Below are 12,213 nucleotides of genomic sequence, written 5' to 3'. Positions count from 1 at the left end.
GAAGGCTTTCAGGGGGATATAGAGACATAATCCAGCCTGTAATGGAGTTGCGGACACGGATATATCTCAGCGCCAGACCTGGTCGATTGGGAACCCTGGTAGACGGGGTGAGGGGAGGGCGAGGGTCTGTACAGCGGGGCCAAAGACGGCATCATCGTACTCCGTGCGTATGGTGTTATTTCCATGATGGCTAATGGCATTTGCTATGTTTTGAAAATCACAGGCCTTGCAGAGTTGTAAAAGCCAACCCTGAATACAACTGGCCACGGCTTTCCGACGTCGATTCATTGGTTGCACAATTCTCGATGCAGGGTCAGCCCATTGGCCAGCGCCGCTGCACCACACTGCATCGCGCCTGCCGTGCTGATCACTGCTACCTTGTCAAACTCGTCGCCTAAACGGAACACCGCCCGGCGCCGTCCGTCAATGGTACAAGTTAGACATGCCAGTACAAAACAGCACATTTCACGAACTGAGGTCCAAATCTCGTACAAAGAGTCCCACATAGCAACGCATAGAATCAACTGTTTTTAATCAGAAAAAAAATTCACTTCCCAACCCGTGTTTACCACCCATTCTAGAAGTTTTTAGGCCAGTGTCCCAGAGGGCCCGCCGCCTGTCCAATAAGATTGCCCGTGGCTCACGGGGAACCCGGCCAATCGAAATTTCCGCACAGATGGTGGTGTCCAGTGCCTGGCAAAAGTTGGAGGGCGAAGGCGGCGGCCAGGGCTTGACATGCCCCTCCGAATTTGTATGGCGGGGTACGTGACTGTATTTTCTGCCCCTCCGTCATTCGCTCGGGCGTGACTCGTCCTGCGACAAGAAAAAAAACTATAAACCGCGAGAGGAACGGCAATTTGCACCCAGAGCACACCATACCTGTTGATACCCTTAGAACTGCAAACTACACTATGCCGGACAACTCAGTTACCTCAGGCGAGCCTGCCGCCGCCGAGGCCGCCGCCGCCGTCGCCAAGCTTCACCTCGACGAAGTGACGGGCGAGATGATCTCCAAGACCGAACTCAAGAAGCGCCAGAAGCAGCGTGAGAAGGAGGCGGCCAAGAAGGAGAAGGCTGCTGCCAACCCCAAGCCCCCGGCTGCCAGCACCAAGAACGCTGAGGCTGCTGAAAAGGAGCTCACTCCCAATCAGGTGCGCAGCTATTCGAACCCATTCAGACCCTGCCCTTTAATTTCGATGGAGAAAGAAAAGACGAACTGTTGGTCGACTAACATTCATTCACCCTATCAGTACTTTGAGATTAGATCGCGAACAGTCAACGAACTCCATGCCCAGGGCAAGGCTTACCCCCACAAGGTAGATAACCTCAATGAGCATACACACAAGGCGAACAATTTGGGTCTAATTCATGCAGTACCACATCGATTATGACATCCGCAAGTTCGAGGACGACTTCAAGCACCTCAAGAACGGAGAGACCGACAAGTCCAGGATGATCCAGCTGGCTGGAAGAATCTATGTCCGCCGCTCAGCTGGTTCCAAGCTTTTCTTCTACGATATCCGCTCCGACGGCACCAGACTTCAGGTCCTCGCCCAGGCCGACAACCTCGACGACAAGGCCCCCAGCTTTGACGAGCAGCATGTCAACCTTCGAAGAGGTGACATTATCGGCATTCGTGGATTCCCCACCCGCACAAACCCCAAGACCAAGCAGGGCTCAGGTGAATATTCCGGCGAGCTGTCGATTGCTGCTGTCGAGATTACTCTGTTGTCTCCTTGCTTGCATCAAGTATGTTTCCTTCCGTCCCTCCAGCCTGCTGCTCTATGTCATGATTCAATTTGCTCACGCGACCCAGATTCCCGACGACCACTATGGTTTCAAGAACCCCGAGACTCGTTTCCGCCAACGATACCTGGATCTCATGATGAATGAGAAGTCTAGACAAATTTTCATCACCCGCGCCAAGGTCGACTCATACATTCGCCGCTGGTTCGACGAGCGCGACTTCGTCTCTGTGCAGACCCCTATGCTCAACCCTATTGCTGGTGGTGCCACTGCCAGACCTTTCGTCACCCACCACAATGACTTGAACATGGACATGTTCCTGCGTGTTGCCCCCGAGCTCTACCTCAAGATGCTTGTTGTCGGTGGTCTCAACCGTGTTTACGAGATGGGACGGCAGTTTAGAAATGAGAGCATGGATCTCACTCACAACCCTGGTATGTTTTTTTGTCGCCCTTTCCCAGTGTGGGCTGCTTCAAGACTACACGGACTAACAAGGTTGTTTAGAATTCACCACCCTTGAATTTTATATGGCGTATGCTGATGTTTACGATCTAATGACCATGACCGAGGAGCTTGTCAGCGGCCTGGTCAAGCACATTCACGGCTCATACAAGACCACCTACCACACCATCAAGGGCGAGGAAATCAGCATCAACTGGGAGGGCCCCTGGCGAAGAATTGAAATGATTCCCGCCCTCGAGGAGGCCGTCGGCGAGAAGTTCCCTCCTGCGGACACTCTTCACACCGAAGAGGCCAACCAGTTCTTCAAGAAGGTCCTGGCCAAGACTGGAGTCGAGTGCAGCCCGCCTCTGACCAACGCCCGTATGCTCGACGCCCTTGTCGGCGAATACCTCGAGTCCCAAGCCATCAACCCCACCTTCATCATCGGTCACCCCAAGATGATGTCTCCCCTCGCCAAGGACTCCCGCACCACCCCCGGTCTCTGCGAGCGGTTCGAGGTCTTCGTCTCCACCAAGGAAATTGTCAACGCCTACACCGAGTTGAACGTTGCTGCCGAGCAGCGTCTCCGGTTCGAGGAGCAGGCCCGCCAGAAGTCCCAGGGCGATGACGAGGCCCAGATGGCCGATGAGACCTTCTGCCAGGCTCTCGAGCATGCTCTGCCTCCCACTGGCGGTTGGGGCATGGGCATCGACCGCATGATGATGTTCTTGACCGACAACTACAGCATCCGTGAGGTTCTCGCCTTCCCCACTATGAAGCCTGAATAAACTAGTAGTATAAAGTTTTCAAGACCAGTCGTCTAGAGTTTGGCAAAGACATCATACTTTGAGATGAATTTTTGCGGTTATGAATTGGACTGAAAGTTGTCGCCATCTGTTTGATAGTCAATGGCGCTCTAGTCTTGGAATGCAGTGACGACAATAACACGAGCTTGGTATAAAAAAACAAATAATGTGAAAGGGTATCTAACTTTTATATTCGTGTGAGAAGACGTCATCACTATACTGTTCCCATTCCAAAACGCCATGCAATGCCCTTTCCCACAATTCGGAAAATTTCGAAATCCCCAGCTGGTTCCATGACCATTTCTCACGTAAAACCTTTCCCCCCCCCCCCCCCAAAAAAAAATCCATCGATTCTAAAAGGCCGGACGGCGCTTGCGACCAGTGTACTTGGAGGAAGCCTTGACGACCTTGCCCTTGCGCTCCAGCTGCTCCTTCTTCTTGACGATCCACGCCCTGCTGCCCTTCTTCAAGGGCCCCGCGCCGGCCGTCTTGACCCCGCGCCTCGCGTCGAGGATGTCCACGTCGTCGAGGCCCGCCACCACGCCGGTGATGTCGCCCTGGCCCCCGGCGACGGCGGCGTTGCCCACGGTCAGCACGAGGTACAGCTTGACGTTCTTGGTGCCCGGGTCGTCCTCGAGGACGCCGGCGCCGAAGCCGGCCCTGACGGCGGCCTGGGTGATGAGGGCGCGCTGGGCGTCGTTCTTGGGGTAGAACTGGCAGACGGCGCGGGCGCCGCGGCGCAGGGCGGCGTACAGGCCGTTGAAGAAGCGCGCCAGGCGGCCGGCGGGCGAGGTGTCGCTCGTCTCGGCGCTGCAGAGCCACTGGACGGCCGAGATGCTGACGGCCGCGTCGAATGTGCCCGCGCGGAAGGGCACGCCCTGGCCCATGTCGGCGAGGAGCAGGTCGCCCTCGACGTCGCGCTGCAGGGCGACGTCGAGCATCGAGGGGGACACGTCCATGCCGACCCAGGTGTGTGGCCCGCCGCCGGCCGAGGGGGACGCGGCGGAGAGGATCTCGCCCGACAGGCCGCTGCCGCAGCCGACGTCGAGGATGAGCGAGGGCGACTTGAGGTCCAGGAGCTCGAGGGCCCGGCGGGTCATGGACGCTTGGATGTTTTGGATCCGCGAGCTGGTGGTGTATTTGCGCGCTTCGGTGTCATCGTAGTGCACGTCGGCTGCGCTGCGGGTGGGCGGGGGGACGGGTTAGTTCTTGGGGGTTTTGCAGTGTCGGTGAGGCGGGGGGGGAGGGTTTCCATACAGGGTGTCCTCGGGGCGGGACATGATGGGCGGTTCTTGGTGGTTGATTACACTGTGGTGTAATGTTGGCTGTGGTCGTGGGATTGAGCGCTTGACATCGGGTTGGGTGGTGATTTGGTGTCGCTGTTGGAGCTGGCATTGGGACGCTTCTTTTTTTATTCTCTTCCGTGGACGAGGAGCTATCGATAAGACGGGGTGGCGGGGTGCAGCGGCGCACCGGCACTAGCCACACGGACTTGGCGTGGCCGGGCCAGGGACAGCCACGGCAGCTACGCAGTCTTATATGCTTAGTTGTGACTTGTCCTCAACACCAAGGGTTTACCCTTTTTTGGGGGGGTTGGCTATAATGTATCCGGTGGGTAGTTTCCCCCGCGGCTGAATATTCAAAAGCACGGCGGAGGCATCTGGCAGCGCGCTCAGAGCCCATGCGCAGACAATCTGCGAACGCAAAGTCGAGATGGAATTGATGCCGAAAGCAGTGTCCCGCTCTGGAAGCGACAAGCCACCCCTGAAGGCGTCCTCTGTCCACTTGCCTGGTACTACTAGTACGTACTACTAGTACTACTCCGTACACCAGACGCCATTCAAAACTCCAAATCTCGTCCACCACCTTGCCATCTGTCCTTTTTCATACCCTCCGCCTCTCCCCCCGTGGTGATAATAACACGTTTGATTCCTCCCCGCTCCTTTCTTCCCCGACCTCGTCTTCGACACACAAGCAGCCATGTGGATGCTGCCACTGATCGGCTACGCAGGCGCCATCATAGGCTTCTGCTTCCTGACGCTCGCCATCGCCTCAGGCCTGTACTACCTGTCCGAGCTCGTGGAAGAGCACACCGTCATCGCCAAGCGCCTGCTCACCCGCCTCATCTACACCCTCATCGGCGTCCAGGTCGCGCTGTGGCTGGTGGACGGATTCCCCTTTGGCGCGACCATGCTGGGCGTCTTTGCCCACGTCGTCTACCTGGGCAACATGCGCAGGTTCCCGTTTGTCAAGCTGTCCGATCCTCTGTTCTTGCTATCATGCGGTATGTTTCCTTCCCTCCCCTCCCCTTGCGGCCCGGCTCCCGTGTGGGAAGAGAAGCTGACAGCTCAAATAGTCCTGGTCCTCGTCGACCACTACGTCTGGTTCCGACACTTCTCTGACGCCCAGACGCGCGCGTACCAGCGGCCCTCGTACTATGACCAGGTCGACGTGCCGAGCTTCTCCATGATCGCGTCCTACTTTGGCCTCTGTGTATGGCTGGTCCCGTTTGCGCTCTTCGTCAGCTTGTCGGCCGGCGATAACGTGCTGCCCACCATGGGCACCGAGCCGGTGCGCGGCGCCGACGGCCGGGCGAAGCCGCAGGGCATGGTCAAGGCCGTCGTCGATTACGTCCGGGGTGTGATTGGCGATGTTGCCGGGTCGAATGCTTTGGGCCGGCCGTGAGCTTGGCAGGTCGAAAGGATAAGAGACGAGCCGAGATGTCGTGTCGACAAATATCGTGCTATTGCTCGCGTGCGCGAGATGCCGGCTTGGCTGTTCCACGTAGACACAGCCGTTGCCGTGGATAATATCGGACAAGGAAAACCGCGCTATGGCCCTTCACTGTTGCGCTGGCTTCACGCCCCGGTTCTGGGTGGCATTTTGCATCTCAGCAGGCTGTGGGATCCATTCTACGGGTGCAGAGGTCAAAACCACGCCGCAACATGGCATCTGCTGTTGGCGCTTTATTCACACCTACCAAGGCTGATATCGTATACATCCGCACTGGCATCCCCTTGGATCAGACAGCGTCACGAAGCGATCAGCTACCCAGGATTCCGGTTTCAGTCCACCATCATCTCCAAGCGCAAAACGGTGTCCACCAAAAAAAGTCATTACACTCGTGTAAAATATCCCATAATGTATAATGAGTCAACGAACGTACCTAGTGAAATAAATAAAATAAAATAAAAACCATGACCATCCCGTAACGTCCGCGCAACACCCAAGTCAAGCAGCCTCAACTCGTAACCTCACTCCTTCCCCCCCTTGTTCCTCCCCTTGTCGCCCCAGAACCTACCGTCCACCGTGTTCTCCGGGCCCTTCCCGCCGCCGCCGTCGTGCGTCCTCTCAAACTCGCGGTTGTGCTCGTCGACCTCGCGCCTCTGCGCCTCGCTGAGGCCCTTGTCGCCCCCCGGCGCCCCGGGCGTGCTGAAGTTGAACACCTTTGGTTTCCGCGGCGCCCCCTCGGCCGTCGACCCCAGGTCCTGCCCGCCTGCGGCGCGGCCCTTGGCCCCGACGCCGCTGCCAGCCGTCACTTTTGCCGCGTGGGCGCAGCGCTGCAGGGTTGGCCGCAGCATCTTGGTAGCATGTGCGTTTGCTGGCGTGAGGCGCGGCGGGTTCCCTTTTGAAGAGACCGGCGTGGTCTTGGCCAGGCTGTAGGGTCGTGGTTTGTTATACTAGTATGTAAGTTACTTGGGTCTTTGTCGCGGTTGCTAGCTGGGTTTGATGGGGTGAGTAGGCTGAGAGGAAGTGTTTGTTTTGAAAATTCGTTTCTTTCCACTTGATCGCATGTCTTTAGCATGTCTTTATAGAAGAGATATTTCTGCAATAGTAAGCTGTTCCGTGACGGAGATGTGGCGACACTTGCAACCCCGATGATGTCACTTGGGATCATCACTGTGTAGAAAGATCGGAGAACGGGCGGAGAGGGGTTCGCTAGTTGTCGCCCCTGCTACTACTAGCACAAGGTTATTTTGACGACAAGTTACACATCAACTTAGGGCTAGTACCAGTACGGTTTACTGATACCGGGCATTTGACATCTCCCCGGTTTATCTACAAGCATCAAGTTGGGCTGTTTTCTTGGACAGCATAGATGGTGACATGCATAGAGTCAAGAGGTCCGAGTCGGTTGATTCATGCCATCATAACGCAAAAGTGCGTAGCAGTGTCTGTGTACAATCTCTGATCAAGTATACGCCAGTGCGCTCATCACTAGTCGTCACTCGTCACTTGCCCATCCGGTCCGTGTGTCCATATTTTGCTGCATTATTGCATCGTATTGTCATGCTGAGGTATCTCCTATCAATCCTGGAACACATCATTTTCAACCTCGAAGTGGAATAACTTATACACTGATACCGCTTCGTCTTTCCTAAGCGTACAATTGTCGTGGCCATCGTGCATTTGTCCACTGACCACGCTTTGTGACTAGAAAATGAAATCCTGCATTCTGAAACCTTTGCTATGCTTCTTAATCTGTAGCACTTAGCAAGTGTTCGATGGCGCCCTGCACGCTGCCTCCACTCCTTCGCAGGGCCGCAACATTTCGGTCAAAGTCGTAGAACCCCATGTCGTTCAGCTGGCGCAGCTGTTCGGCATATCGCTCCTCCGGCGGTCGATTGTCGGGGGCTGCGCCTGGCATACCTGGGCCCATGCCTCCGAGATTCATCGACAATTGCTCCAACAGATCAAAGTTCGGGTGGGCGTTGAGCGCATTGCCCCCCGTCAGCGCGAACAATTGAGCCATGGGGTTGTTGGCAGCATTTTGGGTCTGACTGTTCTGAGGAGCCCCTTCTGCTCCAGTGTCTGAAGTAGCAGGCTGGTGCTCTCGGGACTCGGCCGTTGGCGTGGTTCCTTGGGAGTTTCCAGTGGTGGAAGCGTTGGTTGTTGTAGCTTGGGCAGTCGGGTTGGGGCTCATGGCGTTTAAGCTTTGAAGCATCTGGGCAAGGTTCATGGCGTTGTTACCCCCAGCAGCACCACCCATCATTCCGGGCATCATGAATGGGTTCATGAAAGGATTTGATGGCTGGTTGTTGTTCGCCTGGCCAGCGGATCGGTTGCCGCCAGCAGCAGCATCTGGCGTGGTATCGGTGGCGCCAGGGGCTGGGAAAGATGAGTCTCCCCCACGCATATTTCGTTGCATACGCATGGCCTGGCCCATCATCTGTGGGTTGCTCATCATCTGTCGCATAAACGGGGATGTGATGATTTCTCTTGCGTTGGGCATGTTGCGGAGCATTGGGTTCGATTCGATGAGCATGTTGACAAAGTCGGGATTGTTCAAGGCCTCGTTCATGGACTGCTGAACATTGGGGTCTGACATCATACGTTGGATGCGCTCCTCGTCCATGGGGGGACCCATCTAGAGATGTCGGTTAGCATGTAGTCAGTGCCGGAGATGTGGTTTCTTGGATAAGGAGGGCGTACACCGCCATCTGGGCCGAACATGTCCATGCCCGGGAAGTTGATCTGGTGACCGGCGTAACGGGCGCCGGTCAGGCCAGCTAGAGGATCGTTGGGGTTGGTTCCAGCCGAAATGTTGTCTGGAACGGCTCGAGGGGTGGAACCGGATGTCGAGGTCTGCTGGGTAGGGTTGCTCGCTGCGCTCTTGACCATGTGGATGGTGTTGTTCTGCTTGATGTTGTAGGATCCGAGGGTCTCGTCATTCTTCATGACGCGGCCAGAGTAGATGAGGCGTTGTCTCTCGACAGGGATGTGCTCGAAATCTTGGCCAGCAAGCTTGGTCTTGAGCTCCGAGACGGTGGCCGACTCGGCCATTGTGATGGTGTGGTTGCTGTCGGCAGATGTCTTCACCTTGAAGGTGACGTGCTTATCGCCACTTGTCTCGGCATTTTCGGCCATGGCGACGGTTTGTCTCTTGAGGCCGTCAGAAGCGTCGAGTGTTTGGTTTGCGCCTGTGCGGGTGGGAGCGAACCGTTGTCGTTTGTCGCGGGGGCAAACGAATGCGACTGGGGCTGGACAAGGCCAGCCAAGAGGAGGCGAGTATTGCTCGAGGAGGTCCGGACGGTGGCTTCGAGGGTAGAGATTGGGTATGGCGACAAAAATGTCCTCAACCGACCGAGGTGTTGCTTGGAGAGGGCAAGAAAACAGAGAGCAGAGGGCAGAGGACAGAGAGTCTGCGGTTGAGGATGCAACACCTTTGACGCTGGCGATTGCCTGGTGTGGGCCGATGACCAAACCCCTTGGCTGGCCTCTTGGTAATGGTCCGCACTCGGCAGTCGGTTCGGAGGAGTTCTTGAGCACACGCGGTGGTGGACCACGCGCTGAAGGACGGCTCAAAGGGCTTTGGAGGTGAATGTTCGATAGACGCCCACGGCCTTCGACAGCTCAAGGCGACGTGGGTCTGGAGGCGTCGGCGGTTGACTAGAATAGGCTGGGGGCAGTTAGCTGGCTGGCTGCGCAGACTGGGAAGCAGCCAAGACGACGAACAACAAACGGCCTAGCAAGGTGGCCGGGCCCGAGTACTCGAGGCCAACACGCACAGGGTCGAAAACGATGTAGGAAGAAGGACAAATATATGCTGTATGTCGCGCAGCATCACGGTGCGTGGTCAAGGCCCAGACGGAACAAAGGGTCTCTAGGCCTGAGGAACACCAGCACGGCGCATCATAGGCAGTCGGGAATTTTGGGAAACGAGGCCACAAAGCAGAACACGTTGGAGGGTGAGACGAGGGCCCATCCGTGTCTCACAACGAAAGCAAGTGCCTACCCTTTGTAGCTCCTCTGCACCTGCCTCCAAATCTTACCTGTACGCCGTACCCATCCACCAGTTAAGGGGAGAACTGCCACCAGAACCTTGTATACATACACCAGACGCTTCATGGACAGTCATCTTTGTCCATCTTATTGACCGCCGGTCCTATCTAAACAGAAGGGACTGTCCGTCTCCGGCTCCCGTTCCGTTGATGAATAATCCGGGCTAGCTGGGCTCGAGCCACGGCGGATAATGCTTCGTAGGCTTGGCTTTACCACTTATGCCGCACGTGTTTGGATGCTTGATGACAAGGAGCTAAGGGCCAATGATCATTTCCCCAATAATACTCGGCATAAAGTGATACATGCGGGCAGTGGCTACAGCATATCCCTTCCACACTCAAAAGACATTGGGCCACGGCTGCCACAGGAGCAGCCTTCTACATCCCTGAAAAGCTGGGGAGACGGCCACCTTGAATCGTTACATGGCGCTGGCCATGACCATTTTCATTTTAGCTCTTGCCACGAGGTACTCGACACCCAAGCTCAAAGGAGCCAACAGACTTTGACGCTACCGTTCACGGACATGCTCGACAAGTTTAGGTTGTGGTTTGATGCATCGGCTCTTGCTCTACTCTCCATGTCACCGACTTGAACAGGTGGTCCCGGGATGATCTGTGGTTGCCGGCCTGCGTATTATGCAACTGGAAGCCTATGTACACCCACTGTATCTTGCAAACTCTGCCTTCGCTGTTGGTGCTCCAGCGTCCACTAGCTACCTCCCACTGTGCTCCCGTGCTCCACATGCAGTTACGTACTGGCAGGCTCGACTGTATGCATGTCTCTCAACACCATAATCTCAATCACCACGGCCCAAATCTACATCCCATCCACATCAATATCAAGCGGCTCCATTTCCAGCTCTCCACGCATGATGAGCTGAAAGAACCCCAACCATGAACGTGTAGACAATCAATTCCCCGCAGCATGAGTCCATCTCATTCTCACCCCTCCACCTCCTCCCCTTGATACCAGCTCCCACCTCAGGTCACATCTCATCTCATACGATTCCTCCACCACCATGATCCAAGGCATCTTTTACGCAAGGTTCTTCCCCCAAGAAGGTATACACTCTTCACTCTGCATCCTACATGAAATCTCTCCACCCAGAAAATCAACTCACGCACTCAACCACCCGTAGGCCCCAAAATCGTCGCCCAATCTCCTCCGGGATGCATCACCCCCTCCGAGACAGCCCTCACCACACGCCAGCCCCTCATCGACTTCGACGTCCTCCACGAATACATCATCCCCCGCCAGGCTTTTTGCAACCGCTACGTAACCATCAACTCTCCCGACGGCAAGTACACCGTGCTCGGCTACCCCGTCGTCATCGCCCACACCAAGTATCTCCGCAACGAGTTCATTTTCAACTTTGGCATCCTCATCGAGGCCGATGTCGACCAGGCTCCCTACGAGGGCGTGGTGAGGTACCTCGCCGCCACCTTTTCCGAGATGGAGAAGCAAAATGAGTATCTAAGCCAGGGCGAGGGCGACGGGCTCAGGAACCACGAGGCAAGGCGGCCCATCGAGAGCTTGCTGGAGATTGTCAAGGAGGATCTGAACAACTACGGCGAGTGCATGATTCCCGTGGGTGAGTACCACGTCCCCCTCTCTTTCCCCTTCTCATGTCCGGCACGTCTCTTGACAAGAAAACAAATCGAGTGGTGTAGACGAAGCCAACACCATCAACATGAAGCTCTTCCCTCACCACCGCACGCCCACCGCCGTCGAGGGGTGGCACGTCCCCGTCGCCAAGGTCAAGTTTGCGGAAATCGTCGACCCGACATGGGACCTGACGCTGCAAAAAGTCGTCGCCAAAATCGACGGCGTCTCAGACGTGCGCCGCATCGCCCACGCCGCCTCCGTCTCGCTGGACCTCGCCAAGTCCGCCCTCCGCCATCTCCTCTACTACGACACCATTCTCCTCATTGACATCTTCTTCTTCAGCTCCTGCTACGCCCCGCGGCCCGGGGTCCACGACTTCATCTGCAACGTGGACGGCATTGTGGACGAGTGCGCCGGCTACGTCTCCCACGGGCGCGGGAGGGTCAGCAACTACCACCTCGTCAAACTCATGTCCTCCTTTGCCCCGAGCAAGAGCGTCAAGGAGTGGATCGTGGCTAGTCAGGAAGCTGGCTTCGATGTACTGAACTACGTCGATGTCCGGCGGTTCGTGCAGTTTGGCATTATAAAGGGGTGCTTGTACCGCGTGCACAAGTACGTCCTTTCGAAGCAGCATCTCGCCGCGCTGGCGTCGGGCGAGAGTCGGCCTGTGCCGGGGGGAGACTCGCTGCAGAAATATACCGACGGCAGCCATCATTTTGACCAGATTATCACCGAGCAGAATTTGACGAATGACGAGATAATGGATAAGTTAAAGGTATTGCCTGTTCCAAAGGGCGATCTTACGGTGCTGTACAGATGAAAATATGGAATC

At 56.2% G+C, this 12,213-nt stretch overlaps 6 protein-coding genes across 6 annotated transcripts; 3 read left to right on the top strand and 3 right to left on the bottom strand.

The window, feature by feature from the left end:
- Positions 1-911: 911 nt before the first annotated feature.
- cla4 (Lysine--tRNA ligase cla4) lies at positions 912-2,975 on the top strand (the record flags this gene model as incomplete). The annotated part of the gene is made up of 5 exons (XM_014686399.1): positions 912-1,151; positions 1,251-1,316; positions 1,375-1,749; positions 1,817-2,180; positions 2,251-2,975. 5 exons carry the CDS (start codon positions 912-914, stop codon positions 2,973-2,975), a joined length of 1,770 nt encoding a protein of 589 aa, XP_014541885.1.
- A 371-nt stretch (positions 2,976-3,346) lies between these two features.
- Positions 3,347-4,273, bottom strand: BUD23 (18S rRNA (guanine(1575)-N(7))-methyltransferase; the record flags this gene model as incomplete). Its single annotated transcript, XM_014686398.2, has 2 exons — positions 3,347-4,172; positions 4,251-4,273. The coding sequence occupies 2 exons, from the start codon at positions 4,271-4,273 to the stop codon at positions 3,347-3,349; spliced, it is 849 nt and encodes a 282-aa protein (XP_014541884.2).
- A 700-nt stretch (positions 4,274-4,973) lies between these two features.
- On the top strand, positions 4,974-5,678 carry SVP26 (the record flags this gene model as incomplete). The annotated part of the gene is made up of 2 exons (XM_014686397.1): positions 4,974-5,277; positions 5,350-5,678. 2 exons carry the CDS (start codon positions 4,974-4,976, stop codon positions 5,676-5,678), a joined length of 633 nt encoding a protein of 210 aa, XP_014541883.1.
- Positions 5,679-6,247: 569 nt separating this feature from the next.
- G6M90_00g092380 (uncharacterized protein) lies at positions 6,248-6,574 on the bottom strand (the record flags this gene model as incomplete). The annotated part of the gene is made up of 1 exon (XM_014686396.1): positions 6,248-6,574. One exon carries the CDS (start codon positions 6,572-6,574, stop codon positions 6,248-6,250), a length of 327 nt encoding a protein of 108 aa, XP_014541882.1.
- Positions 6,575-7,470: 896 nt separating this feature from the next.
- On the bottom strand, positions 7,471-8,861 carry dph1 (Deubiquitination-protection protein dph1; the record flags this gene model as incomplete). The annotated part of the gene is made up of 2 exons (XM_014686395.1): positions 7,471-8,361; positions 8,427-8,861. The coding sequence occupies 2 exons, from the start codon at positions 8,859-8,861 to the stop codon at positions 7,471-7,473; spliced, it is 1,326 nt and encodes a 441-aa protein (XP_014541881.1).
- A 1,933-nt stretch (positions 8,862-10,794) lies between these two features.
- On the top strand, positions 10,795-12,201 carry G6M90_00g092360 (uncharacterized protein; the record flags this gene model as incomplete). The annotated part of the gene is made up of 3 exons (XM_014686394.1): positions 10,795-10,837; positions 10,915-11,367; positions 11,447-12,201. 3 exons carry the CDS (start codon positions 10,795-10,797, stop codon positions 12,199-12,201), a joined length of 1,251 nt encoding a protein of 416 aa, XP_014541880.1.
- Between the last annotated feature and the right edge of the window lie 12 nt (positions 12,202-12,213).

This window comes from Metarhizium brunneum, chromosome 5, assembly GCF_013426205.1.
Source record: "Metarhizium brunneum chromosome 5, complete sequence".
NCBI classification, from domain to species: Eukaryota; Fungi; Ascomycota; class Sordariomycetes; order Hypocreales; family Clavicipitaceae; genus Metarhizium; species Metarhizium brunneum.
Note: the sequence above shows the minus strand (reverse complement) of the source record. Positions and strands in the feature narration are given on the sequence as shown.